General features: G+C 54.8%; 1 protein-coding gene across 3 annotated transcripts; it reads right to left on the bottom strand.

The window, feature by feature from the left end:
• Positions 1–765: 765 nt before the first annotated feature.
• On the bottom strand, positions 766–19,647 carry FBXL18 (F-box and leucine rich repeat protein 18). Of its 3 annotated transcripts, XR_012945400.1 has the most exons (10): positions 19,353–19,647; positions 17,530–17,796; positions 16,361–16,648; positions 14,699–15,772; positions 14,253–14,413; positions 11,868–12,089; positions 7,434–7,604; positions 4,082–5,593; positions 3,445–3,506; positions 766–1,846 (listed from the first exon to the last, which is right to left on the bottom strand). XR_012945400.1 is itself a non-coding variant. In XM_032961215.2 (8 exons), the coding sequence occupies exons 1-7, from the start codon at positions 19,563–19,565 to the stop codon at positions 7,448–7,450; spliced, it is 2,382 nt and encodes a 793-aa protein (XP_032817106.2). In that variant the 5' UTR covers positions 19,566–19,647; the 3' UTR covers positions 2,070–5,593; positions 7,434–7,447. The 3 variants fall into 3 exon arrangements, 1 of the variants encoding a protein (XP_032817106.2); XR_012945399.1 differs by lacking the exon at positions 766–1,846 and having other exon boundaries at positions 2,070–3,506; XM_032961215.2 differs by lacking the exon at positions 766–1,846 and having other exon boundaries at positions 2,070–5,593.
• Positions 19,648–22,682: the final 3,035 nt, after the last annotated feature.

The raw sequence follows: 22,682 nt of genomic DNA, 5'->3' as shown, positions 1-22,682 counted from the left end.
CAACCCAACGTTCCTACCAGCTCCCACCGCAGGAATGTGTTAAAAAGCGTGTAATAATAATAATGAGCGACGCTCACAACAGCGAGCGGAGCGCCGGGCGGATAAAATCGACGCAGCGAGCTGGCGGCACAGGTGGGGGGGGGGGGCATCTGCCGGTCATCTGGTTCAGTCAAGCCACGTTGGCATGTCTCTGTCCCGTGATGCCCCTTGCCTCGCAGGCAGCCTCACACACTTCGCCCGAAAACTCAACAGGAACGGAGACTGCGCTTAACGTTTGTTGTCCTTCGAACCGCACCTCACATCGGCACGGTCGGCCACGTGCCGTTGCGAAAAAAGTTCAACGTTCAGTGACATACGTGACGGCCTCAAGGTGCACCTTGCCTGGCACAAGCGCTGTGGTGACGCCACCGCCACTGAGTTGGAAACGGCGGTCAAACTAAACGATGTTTATTTTTTTTATTTTTTTACCAGGTAAGGGATCACTGGAGCTCCTACAGATCGTTTTTTTCAGAAGCGACCTGGCCACACATGGCAACTCAACTTAGTGGCTTATCACGTGGATATTTATAGCGGCCAAAACACTCTAAACGCGTGGTGTTAATTCTCAATGTGGAGGGACACAACCGGAGGACCCGGAGACAAATCCACGCGACCACGGGAGACAGACACCACAAACTCCAAATATACAACAGGCGTCAGGGTCGTGATTGAACCCACGACACCTGTATATCAGGCGAGGCAGTTAACATCGCGATGACGTCATACCCATTTGTTACTCGAATCCCGATTGAGGAATCGATTTTGTTTTATTTGATGGTCGTGCGTGCATTGTCAAGATCCCGCAGAGCAAACTAGGATGGTAAACAGTTGACGAACTGACAAAATGAGTGACGTACATGTGCTATGGACAGGATTACACAACAACAACATTTATAATAATTCGCAAAAGGAAAGTTAGATTTATTGGACACGTATACCGAGAAGCAAGAGACTCAATATAAATGTGGCTTTGACTGGGGGCAATTATAGGTACAGTAAAAGAAGCCGGGGAAGACAGCGAATTAAGGACGTTATTAATTTGAACGATTGGATGCAACTGGCAGTATCTGATGCACAATTTCTTGAGTAAATATCATGGACATCTTTTGATTGAAAACTTTCGTGACTGCAGGGATTAATATTCTTGGTTCTTTCTGTAAAGTCACGTAGAAGGGAAACAATAAAATAATAAAAATATAAAACAATAAAATTCTCACGACGTTTCGACTGCAACACAAGCAATCATCATCAGGTGTGAAAACCACAGCAAGAAAATTTGAAAAAAGTAGCGTTATTTTCGTATCATAGACATCATGCACATAGCCAAATACAGAGCGTTGTAGCGCCCCTAGTGGCTGCAGGGGTTCACGTCATGTAAGCATGTTGTAGACAAGTTCTGTGAATAAGAGCAATTTCCCGAAACGTCGCCTATGATGTAACTTTCATTGAGGTCCACATTGCTGTTGACGAATGTGTCGAGTTTGTTATTGTGTTTGGACTGCGTGCAGCTGTGTGCAAAGAAGCGTGGAGCGCTGCTCACAAAGTGATTTCCTGCTCACAAAGTGATTTCCTGCTCACAAAGTGATTTCCTGCTCACAATGACCATCGAGCCTGCCGACAACCCCCGCAGATCCAGGCGTGGAAGTTCCACTCCCGAGGCGAGAAGGCTCACAAAGCTCCGTGCTGATGGGTTCACTGATCCACTTGCTGGACTGCATCTGCCTGGGCCACGTCGCAGCAACGCGGGTTTTGGAGCGTTTCGCGAATCTCGATCTGCGTGATCCACCAATCCTTGCCTGCAAGAGCGCTGGATCAAATGCATGCGTCACCACCACCAACATATAAAAAGACCCCCCCCACCCCCCGTATAGCCTTAGCAGACTTTTGAGGCAAGTGCTGTTAGCGAGCCCCAATGAAGGTCAGTACGGCACACTGGCTTATGGATGTAAATGAGATGGATGGGCGTAACCTCATCGCTGGTTTAATTCCAACACAGTGCAGCCTTTCAAACACAAGACTAGATCGACTCATTGAAGTCGTAAGACTGTGTTTAATATTGCCGATTCAATACAACAAACAAGAACACAGCCATTTAACAAACATAGTGCGCATAATACACCAGGGCTATGCAACTTGAGGCCCAGGTTAGTTTATTTCGATGACCCAACGAGCTATGGTCCAATGAGACGAAGAAACAAACTCTCAATTATCCGGAATTATCCGGGGTAATGGTGGGTGGAGGGGTGGCCCGGGCACAACAAAAACTCGGGAGAATGCAAAACATAAACAAAAAAGTACAGCCCTGCCATTGCTTGCTCACGCCACTGCTGGCAGGAGTTCTCTGCATTAAGAGTTTATTTTTAAACCTACATTGGCCAGACGTCTTGGAAGAGGTGGGCGTTACCCACACTTTAACCCACCATCACACCTACCGATGGACTGCAGTGCACCCATTTGCATTGCTGGATGCACAGAGGCAACGGGAGGGGATTAGAACTGCCGTGCCAGGAGAACTGAATTCCAGTGTGTTAAGCGTGACACCTAGGACCCAGTGCAAGTGTGTACAAATTCCCGAATGGGCGTGCAATTTCCTAGATATATTTTCGCAAAGAAGGTTTCATCAGCGGACCGGGTGAATCCACCCAATGATAATCTCGAGTTAGCTGTATACTCCGACCTCGCATATGCGGCCGCAACAGATGACATATCCGCCCTGACCGGTAAAGCGCCCACACCCAAGGGCAGTATTTACGACCGGGTGTAACCGTCTTGATCGATTCTATAGACGTACAGTAAATATCTGACCTTTTCACATGACCAACCCATACCCAAGTCTGTAGCCAGCCGGAGAGGCGACGTTCTACCCTCGACACCAACCAGTGATGTTACGACGTGACGTGACGTGGCCCGGTAAACATTCCCGGGCACTGGTGAACAATGGCAAGTCACTGTGCATGGGCTGTTCTGATCCCGACGAGTGGTTCATCATCACCAGTGAGCATCAGTTGAAGTTTGATGATTGAATAATAAAACTGGGATATTTGGACCGTGACACCGGCATGCGTGGGCAATCCCTTTTGAACGTCATAATTATGGCTGTAGCCTGATGAGGCTGGTTGCAATTACCGGCGAAACGTTGTACTCGATTTGTTACATGTTGTGGGTTTACTCTCCAACGCACCGGTGTGCTGAAGTAGTAACTAACTGGCGTGTTTTGTTTACATTACAAACCTTACTAATTGGCTGTGTCGAGGTGGTGGCAGGTTAAACGACACATTAACGCGATCTAACGCAAAACAAAAAAAACCCTCTTATGGATATTAGTCGCGAAAGCCTACATGTTAAACTGACGCCACATGGCCTTTCACGTCCACTGTGAAGCAAGACGGTGCGGTGGAATCTTACATTTGACACAAGCAGCAGTATTAACCAGGGCGGGTGTCCAGCTGGGCTCCAACCGCGAAGCTCTGCAACAAGCAGAAAATGCACTCCTGCTGGGCCATGCTCATTTAAAATGCGGGATGGTCCCAGAGAAGTGGGAACAAGCCTTGAACCAGCTGGGAGGAAAATAGCAACGAAGCCTCGTATTGAGTAGAACCGAGGGGAAGTTGATGTGGCCCAGTGTATGATGCTTGTTCATAATGTCCTTTATCTAACCAGAAAGGCCTCGCTGAGTCCCAAGACTGTCAGGTGAGACCTGACAAGGTTTCACAGTAGAGGGCCATGTTGCTGTGTGAGATCCCAATTGAATAATTTGCAGGTACAGGTATAACTGGGTTTATGAAAGGGATGCGTTCTTCAAAAAACACACACGTAAAACGAAATCTCGTGCATCGGAATGGCTTTTCCCATTCATTTAATACTATAAATTAGGGACGTGTTTCGGACACTTCATTCCAACTCTACTCCTGACCTAAAAATACACAAATAAATCACTTTTTACAAAAAAAATAACTATAATAATAAAGAACATAAATATGAAAACCATTAAATAATAATTAATGTAAACCAAAAACAAATTCACCTTATCGGGGGAACTCACCGAAAGAACTGCACGTTTCAGCGACTGGCAAGGCGATGTGGAGGCGTTGCTGCTGCCCTGTTGGGACACTGTGACTCTGTCGCGGATGGATGACGCGGCCCCCCGGGGTGCTTCTCGTTTGATCCCATGGCACGTGCCGTAGTGACATTTTGTAAACGCGGAAATTCGATTTTCGTTAGTCGAAAAGTGTCCACAATTGGTCAATTGTGTTCACGTGAATTTTCGTCAACCGAACGTTCAGTTTCGTTTAAGAGTTCGTAAATCGAGGTATACCTGTACTGTATTTGTTCAGCGTTGGGATGTCTGGCCGCCTTTGTCTCCCGAGTTGCGATGTTTACACCTCGCACCAGGTACTCAGGAGGGTCCTGCTACACATGGATGTTTGGCCAATTGCATAAATGAGAGTGTAGCTTCGTGTGGAGAGAGACTACTACCAGGATAACCCCCCGCCCCTCACTCCACACATACACACACCGACTCAAAGCTCTGCACAGATGAATTTAAGAATCCACTGCTGTACTGACATTTCCACGGTCACCTAGCAGCCCATTGCAACATCTGGTATTACCAAGGAGCCTCCCATTCAAGTACTGACCAGGCTAAAGCCTGCCTAGCTTCCGCGATCTTACAAGATCAGGTGCATGGCTTGGTCGCATTTCATAATCAGCCACGGTGAATCCATGGCTGTATGAGGGCCTCCCCAAGCCTAACCCCCTCCTCTCATGGTAATGCGATGTAACAACCCGCCCAGCACGTGAACTGATTTAATACCTCCGTCTCCGCCATGGACGTGCTCTCAGACGCATGCCATTCACCGGTTGCAACTCCGTTACTATTCTTGACCCTGGTTGTACTTGTCCAGGCCCGAAGCAGACCGAGTCAAACTGACCCAGACCAATTGACATCACCGTGAACAACGGCGCTCTCATCCAATTCCACTCTTCCCCTCCCCCCCCCCCCCCCCCCCCCGTACGTGGGAACCAATTCAACCAATTCACCCCAACCACCAGAGATCGAGGCGTCATTATGGCCAAAGCCAATTAAACAACACCATCACGCCTCGCTACCAAAGCTCTCTACCCTCTGCCAGATCCTGCAGTCGGACACGCAGCGGACCTCCAAGAACTGCCCTAACAGGCATCCCAGCGTCTGCTGTTGCGACTCAACACTGAGACTCGTAAACTCGCACAAACCCATGGGCCCACAGACTCACATAGTGACCCATTGACTCACAAGTGACTCGTAGCCTCACACAGAAACCATTAAGCCTCGCACAGAGACCCATAGCCTCGCATTGAGATTCAGAGGCTCGCACAGACACCCATAGATCTGCCCTCACAGTCTCCCACCCTCTCGGTCTTTGGTCTTCTCTTGCCCTTGGTTGCCGTGCTCATGGAGATAACTCCGTTGCCCGTGTCGTTACCCGGCACCGCTCCGATCCCTCGACACGCAGCTCCACCCTGGGCCGCCGGTTTTGGCCGAATCACATCTCGGCTCGGCAGTCACGTTCTCCTGAACCCACAACGATTCAATGAATTATCACGATTTATTAATGGTTTCTTTGTCTCGTGTTTAAAAGTCTCGCCCCGAATTGCTATTTCGAGTTTCGTGTTTTGTTCGTGTGCCAGTTGGTTGCTCCTTTATATTCTCGGGTCACCCGTGCAAACTACATGCAAATGACATGCAAATTTACATGAAAATTGCATGCAAAGCAATAATGCATACGCGAACGTCATATTTAGGCTAACGAAGGCAGCACACATGCTGCAGTCGCCAGGTGCTTTTTTTAAAATTAGATTCTTGAATCGAATAATAACCCTGGATCGTGACTCGTTATTAAATCGCAAATGGGGGAACGGGGTGGGGGGGGGGACCCTGAATCCTTCTTAATGAGGCACGTCACTCTCTCCGTTTCTCCCCCTCTGTAAACAAACGTCTCGTTCTACCCAGGAGCAACGATACACAACGAATAATATTAAACAATTAGAATATGACATGTAATCCTTACAAGGAAATTAATATTGCTTTCACCACTACTTATTTGTACCCCCCCTACCCGCCCCCCCCCCATGTTAAGTGAGGGTTAAGGTCTTGGGGTTATTATTAGGGGTAAGGTGGTTACAGATTTAGGGGAAAGTTCTACATTTGTTAGGACAAAGTTACGATCCGAGACATGTGAGCGCTATTTTGACAGTTATGTAGGACTTCTCGCTGGAGACTACACAACCAGCATCACCAGGTATTTCAGAAGAGCTCAGATCTCGCGAAAACAAAAACTATCAACCCCTGAGCTCTTGGTATCACCCAGTGATGCTGGTTGAAATCCCCTGCGAAACGTCCTACAAAACGTTCCAGATGTTTCCCGCTCGCTTTTCAATCCTCCGCCAGTTTTGCTGACGAACCGAACCACTGCGGCACCTTTTGTACGGATGTGTGTTAAACTCCTTTTGCACCGTACGTAGCCAACCCCGCTAATCGGAGGTGCGGGGGAAGGGCGATAAACTAAACGCGATAAGCAGTTTTAAAGAAATTAGTTTTCAATCCATTTGCCCACGACGTGACCACTCCATTTTAATGGCTCTCTCCTTGGGTGGTGAAGAGTATTAGTTAAGGAAAAAAACCTAAATTATACCTCCACGACAATCGAACTCAAACTCAACGAATTATGAATCATTAATGTCGGTGGTAAAAGCCGACGTATGAAATTGATATGAAGACGTTAAACCGTACAAACAAAAAGCAAGGTCAAGCAACGTCCCCTAAGTTGCGTAAGTTAGTCTTAAAACGTAGGGCGTTTCTGTAAAACACATGGATACAGACCTACTCACAAACACATTGTTGCAGACTACTTTGTGACAAGCAAAACGAATCAGGGTGTACAAATAATAAACAGGTGAAGCAATATTCCCGAACATTAGTTCCTCGGTCACACAGATAAATATAATCGGATGAAAGCGTTTCCTGTATTCTCCGGCATTGGCTCCTGAATCCGGCCGGGAGGCTCAGAGGCCGAGCGAGCGGCTCGCCATGGGAAGGCTGTGAGTTCACATCCTGCTTGTGGGCATTGACACAGCCCAGCATCCCTCCCTCCGGGGTCGATAAAATCAGTACCACTTTGTGGCGAAATCAACGGCGGTTGTCCAACTGACAGACTCGCCCCCGCCTTAGGATCGTGTGATGTCCACCACTGGCTCTGCAGGGCTGTACGACACGAGAGATGAGCACGATGCCGCAGTGCTGATGCGAGGAGAAAAATCACTCTTGGCAAGGCTCCTGAATAATCCCAAATATGTAGCTGCAACACCCATACAACCCACTGCCACCCATTGCCCCCCACCCCTCCGCCACCCACCCCTTCAGCTCTCGTCAGTGCCACAATCCGGGCGGCTCCTGAGCGACGTGCGAGCGGAAGAGGGTGAAGTCGTCGAGGTGCGAGAGCGGCAGCGAGCGGATCACCTCGCCCAGGAGGTCGTGCATGAGCGGGAAGACGGCGACGCTGAGAGCTGGACGCGACGAGCACACGCTGAAACAAAGACAAAGATCACCCGTATCGCCTTGACAGACTGTAGGAGCAAGCGCTGTTAAGCGAGTAGCGTTTATGAAGGCCGGCACGGCACACGAGAGAGTTGGGTGGCCAACACCACGCCCGGCCACCTTTGTCTCCTTCGTAGCGCAGTTTACACATTGCACCAGGTACTTATTTGAGGCTGAGTCGACTTAAGGGAGGCCCAGGACCGATTCAGATAATTGTCACTGGTGTTGGCTGTGAGGGGGAATCAAACTCAGGTCGGCGGGTTTGGAGTGCAGCGCGCTAAGCGCTACACTACCGCTTCCCACATACAAAGAACAAAGATCCCCCATATAGCCTTAACAGACTATAGGGGCAAGTGCTGTTAGCGAGCACCTATAAAGGCCGGAACGGTACACAAGGGGGTGGGTGGCCAGCACCACGCCCGACCGCCTTTGTCTTCCCAGTGGCAATGTTTACACACCGCACCAGGTACTCATTTGAGGCTGAGTCACGTTTACACACACCGAGCACCTAACCGGACCTAACCCAGCTGCAAAACACAACACACACGTTAACACATCACACACGGCCTGCCTTTGTTGAAACAACACCACAGGTGTCTCTCAAGTCCAGCGCAAAGCAGACGGCGCGTACGTTTCACGGTGGAGATGCACAGGCCGTATTAACCAGGGCGGCCGCTCGTTTCGAGCAGCGAACTTCACGCAATAAACGCCGAGCGCGCCACTACCAGAAGGACTGCCACGTGGCCCCGCCAGTCAAGGCTCTTCCACCGAGAGCATGGAACAGGGGGGGGGGGGGGGCGGGGCAGCCGGGGGGGGGGGGGGGCTTGCAGATGGAGGACAGAGGGAGCCTCGGGTGGGGGGGGGCCGCGAGGTTGAGCCAAGAACCGTCTGTCGTGACGTGCGTTTAATCAACATTTGATTGTTTAATCCCAGTCCCAGAGGCCCTCATCTTCCTTCCTAGACTCTACCAGCCCGCCCCCACCCCTCTCTTGCCAGCCGACATCAGAGAGCGATCCCCCGCATCCCCCCCCCCCACACACCCACCCCTTGCCGCCCCCACCACCACCGCTGCCTCTTCAGCTATCAGCAGGTCCAGCTGCTGCGACTGAAGAGGCGCAGGAATCGTCTCTTCTGCAGAGAAGTGTTTGTCATTCAAGGAAAGAGGGGAAACAGACGAACAAAATTGTGGCGGTGTGGGGCCATGGTGCAGTGGTTGCCACACTACGCCTTGAAGGTTGCTGTGGTGGTGGTGGTTGTTGTATGGGTGGTGGTGGAGGTTGCTGTAGGGGTGGAGGTTGTATGGGTGGTGGTGGAGGTTGCTGTAGGGGTGGAGGTTGCTGTGGTGGTGGTGGTTGTTGTATGGGTGGTGGTGGAGGTTGCTGTGGGGGTGGTTGTTGTATGGGTGGTGGTGGAGGTTGCTGTAGGAGTGGAGGTTGCTGTGGTGGTGGTTGTTGTATGGGTGGTGGTGGAGGTTGCTGTGGAGGTGGTTGTTGTATGGGTGGTGGTGGAGGTTGCTGTGGGGGTGGTTGTTGCTGTGGTGCTCGAGGTTGCCGTGGGGTTATTGCGGTGGTGGTGGTGCTGGAGGTTGCTGTGGGGGGGGGGGGGGGGGCGGTGATTGCTGTGCTGGAGGTTGTTAATGACAAGGTCATATTTTACTTTTCAGTGTTTCACCATGTGCGGTAAATCTATGGCACCGTCTATACAGCCTTGAGGCCAAGGTTAAGCACGGGATCTTGTTTTAAATAAAGTACTTTATTCTATTTGTGTAAAATAAAGGGGGAGGGGGAACGGTGGCGCAGTGGTTGGCGCATTGCACCAGCATGGTGAAGTATGGTCAGTTAACTCCCAGGACACAGAGGCCTTTCATCCAGCAGTGGATTGACAAAGGACTGTTTTAGCTGTGGGCTTGGATTTCCACAGCTTCGGAGGGCAAGGGCGGCTGGAAAACGCAGGGATTTGTGAAACTCCCAAACGAGGTTCATCTTCACAGTCAATACGACGCCTGTAACTTGTCCATGTTCCGTTCCGCGTGTTCTTCATTCTGTCTCTTGGTGTAATTGAAAGAAACCAAGGGGTGCAAACTAAATGCAGTCCGTGGGTTCACCGCGTTCTCCAGAGTACAGTATAAAGCGAGTATCATTATCATCTGCTACGAGTGTATTTGGGAGTTTGATTATCTGAACCCGGTCCCGGGGGCTCCCCTAGGTCGACTCAGCCTTAAAAATGAGCACCTAGTTTGGTTTGTAAACATTAGCTCTGGGGCGTGGTGCTGGCCTTCATAGGTGCTCGCTAAAAGAACTTGCCCCAAACAGTCTGTTGAAGACTATGGGGGGCATGGGGGGGGGGTGTAATCTTTGTCGTATAACTTTATAGACACCAGGCACAAGTTCGTGGCGCGTCTTATAATCCGGAGAATACGCCGCGGTCATTTGTGGGTCGCCGATCGAACCTGGAAAATTACCGACACACAGATGGCCTGCCTAACCTCCGGTCTCTCCGCTGGACAACCGCAGCGCGGTGTCTCACACACGCTCTGTAAGACAGATGGCGGTGTCGAGTTTACGGTTCACAACAACCCCGCAGTATTAACCGTATGTATATATCTATCTATCATCAACATCGATCTTAAAGCGACGTAAGGAATTAAACAAAAGCCCGACAAAGCGACGGCAAAAACGGGGACCGGCGATCGGTCATGACGCAGACATCTGTCCTCGTTGAAGAATAAAATCGCCAACGGAAAGACAATCCAGGAGCACAATAGCACGCAAGGAATCATGGGAAAGCGTGGGGCGGCGTGGGGGGGGCGGGGCATGGGGTGGGTGAGGGGTGGGTGCAGGGGTGGGAGGATGGGAGATGCAGGTGGTGAGGAGCAAGGGACGGTGGTAGCAGTTGGTGGGGGAGGATCGGAGTACGTGGCGGTATCAGGGGTCTTTGCAGGAAAAAGGGGGTACCGGGAGGGGGGGGGAAAGTGGGGGTAGAGAGCGGGGTGGGGGCTTGAGTGTAGGAGTCAGCGGGGGGGGGGGGGGAGGTTGCAGAGAATAAAGGGGGTACCGGGAGGGGGAGGGAGATGGGGGAAGGGAGTGCTGTAGGAGGGCGGGGGAGCGGAGGGGGTGCAGTATCTGCATCCTGTCCCAGACTGAGCTGGCTTATCTCTCGCCAGCCACATGACGCTGTTGTTGACACAGCATTGTGGTGGCGGTGGTGGATGGGAGAGTAATGGTGGTAGTGGAGACAGTGCTGGGCTGGTAGTGGTAAACAGGGTGGTGGTCGTCGTGGTGGCAGAGTTCGTGGGGGTGGTGGTGAAGATCGTGGTCGTGGTGGTAGCAAGTGTAATCTTGGTGGAGATGGGGGTGGTAGTAATGAAGATGGGGGTGGTTGATGGTGATGGGGGTCGTGGTGGTGCAGATTGTGGTGGTGGTGATGTTGGGGTGGGTGGTGATAGTAATGGCAGTTTTTCTATTGGAGGATGTTATGACCAAGGCCACGTTTCTTTTTACCGTTGTATTGTTAGTAAATCTACAGCAGTGTTTGTGTGGCCTTGAGAGAAACAATTACTTTAATTCGTGAATTCTCGGCTCACAAGATTCGTGCAGGCACGTGCAGAATTTACGGTTGTTGCGGCTTTTCCAAATTCTCATTCCCCAACTCCAAAGCATTCCCATCGTCCATTGGGATCACGCACACAGCAGCGACATCACCGCCCCCCCCCCTACCGGCAGACGAAGCCCGCTTGTCGGCCAGGTGCCGAATCACCTCATGCCACACAGGGACAGCTGCCACTGGGGGTGCGACCTATGAAATGTGTTGATATGTGAGATGTAATGCACTCCGAGATGATGCCCCCCGGCATATAGGAGAGCGGTACATCGAAAACTAAATCGTTATCATCTCTGCCATCGTTATTACGACAATCAACATTACCCTCATCATCATTATCTGTCGTCATCATCACTAACTCACCCACTTACCCACCCACTCAATCACTCACCGGCCCACTCAATCACCCTCCCACCCACTGAATGACTCACTCACAAACCCACCAACCCACTCACCAACCCAGCCACTCACCCACCCATTCATTAATTATTATTGCAGTCAATCATCGTCGCTATAGTTATCTTGTCATCATCACATTGTCGTCATCATCACATTATCGTCATCACATTATCGTCGTCACAGTCATCATCACCATCATCACCGCCACCACCACCACCGGCGGCCCCTGCCTCCTCCTCACTCCCACGCTCACCTCCTCATGATGGCCTTCTGCAGCTCCTTGCAGGTGACGCGCGTGTCGCCCGTGAAGAGGTGGCACACGACGAGGTGGGGCGAGGCGGCGACGAAGTGGAGGGCGACGTCGGGCTCGGGCAGTCCGCCCCCGCGCGACACCACGCACAGCCGCTGCAGCTCGGGGCAACGCAGGAGCGCCCGGAAAAACGTGGCGCCCGCACTCACGTACGGCTGCTCTAGCCTGCGCCAGAGACATGGGTGGGTGGGTGTGGGTGGGTGTGGGTGAGTAGTGGGGAGCGATAGTGTAGCGGTTAGCGCGCTGCGCTATGAACCTGGCGACCCGGGTTCGATTCCCGCTCACGGCCAACACCAGTGACGATTATCTGAACCGGTCCCGGGCCTCCCCTAGGTCGACTCAGCCTCAAATGAGTACCTGGTGCGGTGTGTAAACTTTGCCACTAGGGAGACAAAGGCGGTCGGGCGTGGTGCTGGCCACCCACCCCCTCGTGTACCGTTCCGGCCTTCATAGGTGCTCGCTAACAGCACTTGCCCCTACAGTCTGTTAAGGCTATATGGGGGATCTTTGTCTTTGTATGGGTGGGTGTGGGGCTGGGTGGGTGTGGGTTGGTGTGGGGTGGGGAGGGGTGGGTGCGCTACGAACCCAGCGATCCAGGTTCGATTTCTACTCGTGGCCACCACGAGTGACGATTATCTGAACCAGTCCTGGGCCTGCCCGAGGTCCACACGGCCTGAAATGAGTGCCTGGTGCAGTGTGTAAACATCGCCACTGGGGAGACAAATGCGGCCGGGCATGGTCCTTACCACCCATCCCCTCGTGCACTGTTCCGGCCTTCATGGGAGTTCTCGCGAACAGCACTTGCCCCAACAGTCTGTCAAGGCTGTACGAGGGATCTTTGTCTCTATTGGATGCGTCGGAAGGCGTACGGGTGGATGGCGGTCCTCGGCATCACCGTTTGCGTTGCAGTCGCACGATCGTCAAGGTATTTTGTTATAAACGGCCGTCTCCCGAGAGGCTCACGCCTGCAGACAGACGCCACAAGATGCCCCACCCGGTGGCCCATTGCCGCCCTACGGCCGTTTCGCCACCTTTTTCGCTCGGGCACCCGTGCTGAGCCGAGCCAGGGCCATTTTTTTCAGTGCCATGCCGATCCCCGGCGACAGAAACGTTCAGGTCGAGGGTTTGAATGGATCGCAGCGGCGGTGGCCTTTATCGCATCACTGGCCCGAAAAGACTCGCACTGACGCCAACAGGCTCGCACAAAGACCCACGTAGTCCAACAGACTCACACAGAGACCCACGTAGTCCAACAGACTCGCACAGAGACCCACGTAGTCCAACAGACTCGCACAGAGACCCACGTAGTCCAACAGACTCGCACAGAGACCCACGTAGTCCAACAGACTCGCACTGACGCCAACAGTCTCGCACAGAGACCCACGTAGTCCAACAGACTCGCACAGAGACCCACGTAGTCCAACAGACTCGCACAGAGACCAACGTAGTCCAACAGACTCGCACAGAGACCCACGGTCCCACGTAGTCCAACAGACTCGCACAGAGACCCACGTAGTCCAACAGACTCGCACTGACGCCAACAGTCTCGCACAGAGACCCACGTAGTCCAACAGACTCGCACAGAGACCCACGTAGTCCAACAGACTCGCACTGACGCCAACAGTCTCGCACAGAGACCCACGTAGTCCAACAGACTCGCACAGAGACCCACGTAGTCCAACAGACTCGCACAGAGACCCACGGTCCCACGTAGTCCAACAGACTCGCACAGAGACCCACGTAGTCGAACAGACTCGCAAAGGCCAACAGACTCGCACAGCAACCGCCATTCGCCACTAAGTGGCGATGACGTCACCACGATGCTTGTGCCCAGACTATGTGCACCTTGAGGCCACGGGCCCACGTAGTCGAACAGACTCGCAAAGGCCAACAGGCTCACATATAGGCCTATAGACTCACTTATAGGCCAACAGACTCAGAGGTGCATATACCCACAGAGGCCTATAGACTCGTACAAAGGCCTATAGACCCGTACAGAGTCCCACAGACTCGCACAGAGGTCCACAGAGTCTCGCAGAGGCCCTGCGATAAAGATTTAAGACTGTGCATGTGTGGGGGTTTAAGTTGCAGGCAGAGCTGCCCAGAGGTTTATTGCGGCCTGGGAGAGGATGGCGCGCGGGCTCGCTCATCCCCTCATCCCCCAGGTAGCATTGTGGGGTCCTCTTTTGTGAGTGGTCCGGAGCAAATATCCCCTGTTGTGCACCCTGGCGGCCCTGTTTGCAGGGGCAATATCATCGTGATCGTCGTCGGCGTGATCGTCGTGATCGTCATCGTAGCCGATCGTACGCTTGTGGGGGGGGAACTCACCGGAAGCTGTGCAGCTTCTGGCACAGCGCCAGCGCCTGGCACAGCGCTGGCAGGTACGTGGCGTGCGCAGGTTTGCCGATGTTCGCCAGGGACAGCTCCTGCAGGTGCCGGCAGCCCCGAGCGAGTGCCACCAGCCCGGTGCCCGTCACCACCTCGGGTGCCTGCCGGGGCAAGGTCGGTGGGAGCACAGGCAAGCCGAAAGTGGTTGGAAGCTGGGTGAGAAAACCCAATTGGCACTCGCTTGCTTGCTCCCCCATTTACTCATTTGCTTCTTCACTCACTCACTCACTCAACTGATGACTGACCTACTCGCCCACCCACCCATTCATTCGCGCACCCACCGACCAACGCCATCATTTGCTCACTCGCTCACACGTCAGCCAGAAACCGGCTGCCCCGCCAGCCGGGCGCCACCCCTCGCCCCCCCCCCCCCCCCCCCCGGGTACCTGCGCCACCGTGAGCCGGCGGAGGTTCGGTAGCTGCCCGATGAGCGCCAGCTCTGCGTCCCCGAACGCCGTGCTGTGCCCGCAGTGCCGCACTTGCTGGTTGGCCATCTCGAACCGCGGCAGCGCCGACACGAAGTTCGACGACACCAGCTCCAACTCGCGCAGCTGCGGCAGCCGCGACACCAATCCAGCAAACGGGCCGGCGTCGGCGGGGGCGCCCCCGCCGACGCCGAGCAACACAACCGCCGGTGCCTCCGCCGCCGTCAGCGGCGCAGTCCTCATTACCCGCATCTTCTTGTCAAATCCGCGCGCCGGCATCTCCGGCGCCGCCCTCACCGGTTCCGCCCGTTGTTCCGCCGATCCGGCGACGTCCCCGCCGGGTCGCGAACTGGGGCCGCGCCGGCGCACGTACACAGCCGGCGCCCGCCCACCGCCGGGCGCGTGCCCCGCCGGGGAGCTCGACGACACGGCGCACAGCGGCAACGCGAGCGAGCGCAGGCGGCGCAGGCGGGACAGCGCCCGGCACAGCTGCCCGGGCGCCGGCGGCGACAGCGGCAGGTGGACGTGGGCGCCGGCCAGGTTGAGGCTGCGCAGGCCGCGGCGGCACACGCGCACCAGCGCGTCCAGGAAGGCCGCGGAGGCCTGCTCCGGGCGCTGGACCCCGAAACGGCCGAACGCGAAACCGCTCAGGTTGAGCGTCGCCAGCGAGCGGGCCGGGCTGGCGGCGGCGTCGCCGTCGCCGTCGCCGTCGCCGTCGTCCTCGTCGTCGTCGTCGCCGTGGCCCTCGTCGTTACGGTCGGCGGCGCGAGCTCCCTCGTCGCCGTCGCCGCGGGCGGGGCCTGGCGCCGGCAGGGCGAGCATGTGCGCCAGGTCGAGGCTGCGCAGCGAGCAGCGCGGGAGGATGAGGTGGCGGGGCCGGCGCAGGCGGACGGAGCGCAGCGCCGAGCCCTCGGCGAGCCAGGAGCGCGGCAGCTGCAACGACGCGAGGTCGTCGCTCTCGGCCACCGCCGCCAGGAAGCCCGACATCCACGGCGTGAGCTCCGGGAAGCCGCAGGGCACCGACAGCACAAACGTCTGTCCAGAGAGAGAGAGAGAGAGGTTACACATCGTCACCATCGTCACCATCGTCATCATCGTCATTAGCCAAGATCCATCTATTTCTGAATTCCACCTCCGAGAATTAACGTATAGGTCATGTGACGAACGAAATTGCTGCCCCGTACTGTGTCAATTGGAATAGATCTCAGACGTAGATCTGCGATATCTTCTTCCAGCGGGTCATTCTATAACAATGAGGAGGGTCGTGGCCGGGGGATCCGATCTCGCGAAGACGTGTGGGCGATACGGCACTCCGCTCTGCCTGTAATTTATAACCCACCGAGAGAGAGGACGAACGGAGCAGTGAAGGAGTCACCTCCCAATGACAGATGACGTGGTGGAGGGGGGAAGAAGGGGGCGGAAGGGGGTAGCAGTGCAAGAGTGACCGAGTGAACAACGGCTGGCTACGGAGGGAGGGCAGCTGCAGAACAGGGGCTGCCACCTCCCAATTTACTGGCGGGGGACGGGAATGGGGCCAGAGGGCTGAGAGGCGGTGGGGTGTGGTGGGGGGTGGGGGGATGGTGGTAGTGGGGGGCTGCGTGGGTTTGCTCGCCGTGCCGCCACCTCGATGCCGCTGGGCGGGCGTGCCGGCAGCGACGAGAGGTAGATGCGCGCCACATCCTGGTTGCTGAAGCCGGGCGCCAGCCGTACGGCGAACACGCGCAGGTGCCGGTAGCACGGCACGTTGCTCTGGCCCACCATGAGCTGCGCGGGGGGCAGCGCCCCCCCGACCTCGTCGCAGTCGGGGATCTCGAGGCGCAGCAGCAGTCTGCGCACGGCGACGCAGCACGGCACCACGCCGTACGACGGCGTCAGCAGGGTCTGGCGCAGCTCGGTGATGCGCGCCAACGCCTGCCGGCGGCGGCGGTGGTGAGATAGCGAGGGGGAAGATTTGCGAGAGAGGGTGCGAGAGCGTGCGTGAGGTTAGGTGACGTGCTGATCTAACAGTAAAGCGCAAAGCTCAAAAGTGATTTCCTGCTGGAATCGGCGGCAAAGAGGTGTTAGCTTCCCGTTCACAGGCCTCAGCCGCTGGTGGAATTTCCACTTGACTATGACGGGGGTGAGTCTATCCCCCCCGACAAAGTAGTACTTATTTTATCGACCATGGAGGAAGGGACACTGGGCTCCGTCGACTCCCCCCAAAGGAAGGATTTGAACTCGCGACCTTTCCGATGGTGAGCCACTCGCTCTACCGCCGGAAGCACCTGGCCGGTTCTGGGCCAGCCGATTATTCAGAACGACGACAAAAACAACGATGGAAAATAAAACCGGAATTTGCGCAGCGCTAACGACTATAAAAACTATGAACATTTTTTTATTTTACCAGGTAAGGCCTACTGAGATATATAGCTCTTTTTCAGAAGCGAACCTGGCCATCACAAATAACGAAGTGACTTATCCACGTGACCTTGGAGAGAGAAAGAGACATGCAAACTCCAAATATACAGCCGGCGTCAGGGTCGGGTTCGAACCCACGACCTCCTGTATATCAAGCGAGGCAGATAACATCTCGCCACAGTGGCGCCCCAAACAAACCTAAACGCTAAACAACACAACGGCGAATCGGCGCAACATTGGCACCGCACCGGTACGGAAAAAAACGTGCCGGTGCCGGACGGGGCCCGTCCACCTATGGCCACCAGGGTGGGGGGGGGGGGGGTGCGTGGGGGGGGTGGGGGTGGTGGGGGTCAGCGGGGGCAACCACGACAACAACGGCAACGACCGCTACCCACCGCGCGGGCCTCCGCTCCGAGCCGCGTGGCGTCGAAGCCCGGGCGCACGTCGATGGCGAGCGAGGCGAGCGCCGGGGCGCCGCCGAGGATGCGGTCCAGGCGCGTCGCGGTGAGGGCGCAGCCCGTCACGTCCAGCCGCACCAGTGAGCGGCAGCGGCACACCGCGTCCAGCACATTCGCCGACAGCCAGTAGCAGCCGCCCAGGTCGAGGCTCTGCACGTCCGGGCGCGCGCACGCCAAGATCTCGCGGACGTCTTGATCGGTCACCTGGTCCCGCGTGGGTGGGAGGGGGTCGACGGGAGGAGCAGAGAGAAGGGACGTGGTGGTGGTTTGTTTCTTATACTCAGAGCACTATCAATGTTTTGTTTTATATATACGTAGGCTTACCCGTCCAAAATCGTCATTCGGAATTGGTTTCTTTTGGGTTATACATTTTCAAGCCGAACGCTCCACCATCCAGCGACAGATCCAATCAAATCACGTTGTTATGTCATGGGCAAATGTCACATTGGTTTGGTTTATAAACAAAACCGGAGGAATGTTGGAAAAGCAAGGAAATATGTTGACAATATTTGATACGATGCTTTGCTGGAGATTACAACCAGCATGATCAGTGGAGCTTTGTTAACACTCGATGTATAAATAGGGGACAGCAGAGCTTGGCAATTATTGGCACCGGCTCGCCGCCTGGCTGGATGGCAGCAACAGTGGCAAATCGTTACTTACTTTGTGTGGTATACATTAGTTTCGTGGGTTCCATCCCGACCCATATGCTTGTATATTTAGAGTTTGCATCTTCTCCCCCCCTTGGCTGCGTGGATTTTTCTCCGGGTCCTCTGGTTTTTTTTTCCCGCAACACTTAGAATCAACGTGCGTTCAGAGTGTTTGACTGCTATACATTTCCACGTGATAAGCCACTTTGTTGAGCGATCATTTGTTGCAAGGCCGCTTCTGAAAAAAAGCTAAATAGCTCGTAAGCAATTGCGAGAAGCCATTTGCATGAACGACAACACAATATATCTGTGGTAAAAGAAAAAAACACGTTATATAATTTTTTTTATATATTGTCGATGCTGGTTCGTTCTCCTGGCGTGGCAGTCGAGACAAACAAAATGTGCACGCTTCCCAAATCCACCACGCGCCTCCGTCTCCCGCCTCTCTCAAGATGCACGGCCAACGAGGGCAGCAGAGCCGGCGACGACGCCTCCAGACGGGGGCTCTCTGGAGCCGGCAAGGAATTGCAGGGCTGCGCCTTTGGCTTACCCGAGGACACGCCGGTAACATTTCACGAAGCGATGGACGCAACCGGGGAAGGTGGGCCAGGGCTTGGTTTCTCGATATTCTCCGGGAACGCTGCTCCTCGGCTGGCTTGGGAGTCGGGACTTATCGGCGTGTGGCACTGCCACCAGAGTACACGCTACCTAACAATAGTCCTACATTATTGCACTCTACATTCATCGAATTCCAAAAAGATTTTTTTATATATATACGGTATATATAGGTAATAAAAACGTTTTCATGGACATGGAAAATGAATACGCGGTACAACTGTTCCGTATTGAAATTAATCACTGAAGTGGGCCACAACAAGTCAAGACCAGTGCGACACGACCGTGAAATGTCACCAGGCGGTGATGGTGGTGGCGGTGATGGTAGCGGCGGTGGTGGTGGTGGCAGTGGCGGTGATGGTGGTGGCAGTGGTGGTGTTGGCGGTGGTGGTGGTGGCGATGGTGGTGATGTTGGTGGTAGCGGTGGTGGTGATGGCGGCGATGATGGTGGTGGTTGTGCACAGCGGCCCCCGCGATCAGCCTGCACGCCCAGACCTGGTAGGCCCCGCTCAGCTTGATGTCGGCGAGGAGGCTGCGGTCCACGCTGAGAGCCCGGAGCTTCTGGTTGACCCTCCTCACGCTGCCCAGGAGGTCGGGGCAGGGCACGAAGCTGAGCACGTGCAGCAGCAGCTCGTCGCAGAGCCCCATGAGCGAGGGGCCCTCGCTGCTGCTGCTGCTGCAGCTGCGGCCTGGGATGTCCACTTCCATGGCAACCCACAACCGTGACCACCACGGGGGGGTGGAGGTGGATCGCTCGATCGCTCTATCGACGTCGAGTTTGGGGTGACCTCCCGCTGGGGACGCCAATCACCGATTTCGCACCTCCGATCGGCACGGTTGCCTACGTACGGCGCCAAAGAAGTTCAACGTACGCGCTGGGGTCCCTGGTGTCAAACCTCTGCTGGGCGAGGGAGTCACGCGCCTCGCCGTCTCTTCCAGGGCTTCTCCTCTCTCCACGTCTCTGCCAAGATCCCCCGCGTCTATCACACCTCTTCTCTCCCCGTGTCTCCCTACATCCCTGTCTCTCTCCCCTATCGACCGTCTCTCCACATGTCTCGCCTCCCGGCGTCTCTGCACGTCGCTCACCTCTCCCCGTCTCTCTCTCTGTCTCCCCGTCTCTCTCTCTCTGTCTCCCCGTCTCTCTCTGGCTCCCTGTCTCTCTCTGTCTCCCCGTCTCTCTCTCTCTGTCTCCCCGTCTCTCTCTCTGTCTCCCCGTCTCTCTCTGTCTCCCCGTCTCTCTCTCTCTGTCTCCCCGTCTCTCTCTCTCTCTCTGTCTCCCCGTCTCTCCCTCCTCTCTCCCCGTCTCTCTGTCTCCCCGTCTCTCTCTCTCTGTCTCCCCGTCTCTCTCTCTGTCTCCCCGTCTCTCTCTCTCTCTCTGTCTCCCCGTCTTTCTCTCTCTCTGTCTCCCCGTCTCTTTCTCTCTCTGTCTCCCCGTCTCTCTCTCTCTGTCTCCCCGTCTCTCTCTCTCTGTGTCTCCCCGTCTCTCCCTCCTCTCTCTCCGTCTCTCCACTCTCGGATCAGCTGTTTCAGCCACGCGGGGTTTTTTGTCAACTACTTCCGAGATGCAGGTGACGTCACGACCCGCGAGGGGTCGTCATCGCGAGCGAAGCAATCGCGAGCGCTTCGGCCCCCACCACCACCAAAGGGTGTAAAAAACCCCGATTTATTTTTTTGGGTTATTGGTTTCATTTTTAAAAAAAAACGATTTTGTCGAAAAAAAACCCCACGGTTTTAATCCGGCAAGTCAAGTTGTCAATCGGCGGCAGAGTCATCGGATTCGCTGTCCTCTTCGATCATCTCAACCGCTCCGTCGAATTAAGGCGTGTGAATGTTGCTCTCGATGAAGACGACGACCTTCTCCACCGACTTCACGTTCGGGCTGCTCCTCCTCAGCTCGGAGTGAACGAAGGCCGTGGTAGTGGAGAAGAAGTTTCTCTCGCATGCGGCGCTGGACGTGGCGATGCTGGACAGCTCGACGGCGAATTTGGGCCACTCACGGCCATCGGACAGCCAAGACTCAATCGGCGTCTTGCGACCTTTGACCATCATCTTGTCGCGAAACGTGTTGTCTTGCCTTCTCTTTGGTGGGCGGAGATAATTATAGGGATTAACAGGCAATAAAACTGGATTTTTGGCCATCTGGGATGATCGTTTTTTTTATTAACACCGTGAAAAACCCGATGGGAAAAAACCCGGTGCTGCCAGTCTTGGCCACCACCAACAGCAATCAGCAGCAGCCGCCAATCGCCGCTAATTGGCGGTGACGTCACCGCCAATCGCCGCTAATTGGCGGTGACGTCACCGCGGCGCTTGTGCCAGGCCAGGTGCACTGCGAGGCCACGTGAAGTGTCGAATGCTCGCTGCTGACAGGAGGTCACTTGGACAGACCCAGGTGCCACGGGTTGACTGACAGACGACTGGCAGATGCACACCAGCTGTGCCCCCTATTTGTACCAACTTGCTGCATTTTATCCACCCGGCGCTTGGCTCGTTGTTGTGAGCGCGCTCCTCTGCCCTCCGCTGTTGTTGGAGGGTGATTGCCTACAACTGGCCAGTAGCAGCGTCCTTCACGAGCCTCCTCCATAGAGGCCGATCTTGACAGCGCTGGTACCAGTCATCGGCATGTCCACTCAACTCCACATCCTCCTGTGCCGTAGCAGTCCATCTCTTTTCCAACCCGTGTCGCGCCCGTTTAGCCCCCTCTATCCGGTCAAACAAAAGCAGCTTGGGCATGCGGTGGCTGGGAATGCGGGCTACATGACCCAGACAACGCAGCCTTGCCCGCCGGAGGAGCTCACTGGTGGGAATGTGTCCAGATCTTTCAAGGATTTGTGAGCTCCTCACACAATCCAGCCTGGTTACACTCAGGATGGATCGTAGGCAGGCCGGCCTCAATGTTTCTAATTGGCGCGGATGTTCCATTAGAGGGGTCCATGTTTCGCAAACATAGAGAAGGGAGGGCATGACTGTGGCCGAGATGACTCGAAGTTTCGTGTAGAACGACAGACCAGGTTGCTTCCACACAGCGTTACGTAGTCAATAGAAAGATAATGTCGCCAGAATGATTCGGAGTGAAACCGCTGTTGTCAAACCGCAGTTGGTCATAAGCACACTACCCAGGTATGGAAAGTTATCCACTGTCTCCACAACTGCTTCATCACCAATGAGGGGTTGAGGGTGTAGGGTGTCTGATGGCACGCAATACCCAGGGGGGCGCTTAGTTTTTGGTGGGGCTTATGGTAAGACCCCACCTCTGAGTGGCATGCTCCAGATTCAGCAGCAGCGCATCAGACTCCTGCTCCGAGTGAACAGCGATCACCAGCCCATCAGCATACACCACGTGGTTGACCATTCGTGAGCCATTCCTCGGCACCAGCCGGGCATCACCTGCCACCACCACCACCAACACCACAATCAGCAGCAGTCATTATCAATCTACTGCTGAATTATTTTTATTTTCAACACAGTTTCTGAGCACAGGCACGAAGCCCAAATACGCCAAGTGGCCAGCAACAAAGAGCACAATCAAAGTGGTAAGAGATGATAGTTAAGACGTACGTGTCTCGAATTGAGCGATGCTATAAGGGCTTGGGGGAAGAAGCAGACAGAGAAGTGTAGTGCCCTGCAGTATGGTGAGTGAGTGGGTGAGTTGTAGTGACCTGCAGTGTGGTGAGCAGGTGAGTGAGTTATTGTGATCTGCAGTGTGGTGAGTGAGTTGGTGTGAACTGCAGTGTGGCGAGTCATTGAGTGAATTGTTGTGATCTGCAGTGTGGTGGGTGGGTGAGTTAGTGTGACCTGCAGTGTGGTGAGTGGGTGAGTTGGTGT

This window comes from Petromyzon marinus, chromosome 26 (genome assembly GCF_048934315.1).
Source record: "Petromyzon marinus isolate PM22_M1 ecotype Great Lakes invasive population chromosome 26, UKy_Petmar_22M1.pri1.0, whole genome shotgun sequence".
Classification (NCBI taxonomy): Eukaryota; Metazoa; Chordata; class Hyperoartia; order Petromyzontiformes; family Petromyzontidae; genus Petromyzon; species Petromyzon marinus.
The sequence above is the reverse complement of the archived record's forward strand: the minus strand, read 5'-3'. Positions and strand labels throughout refer to the sequence as shown.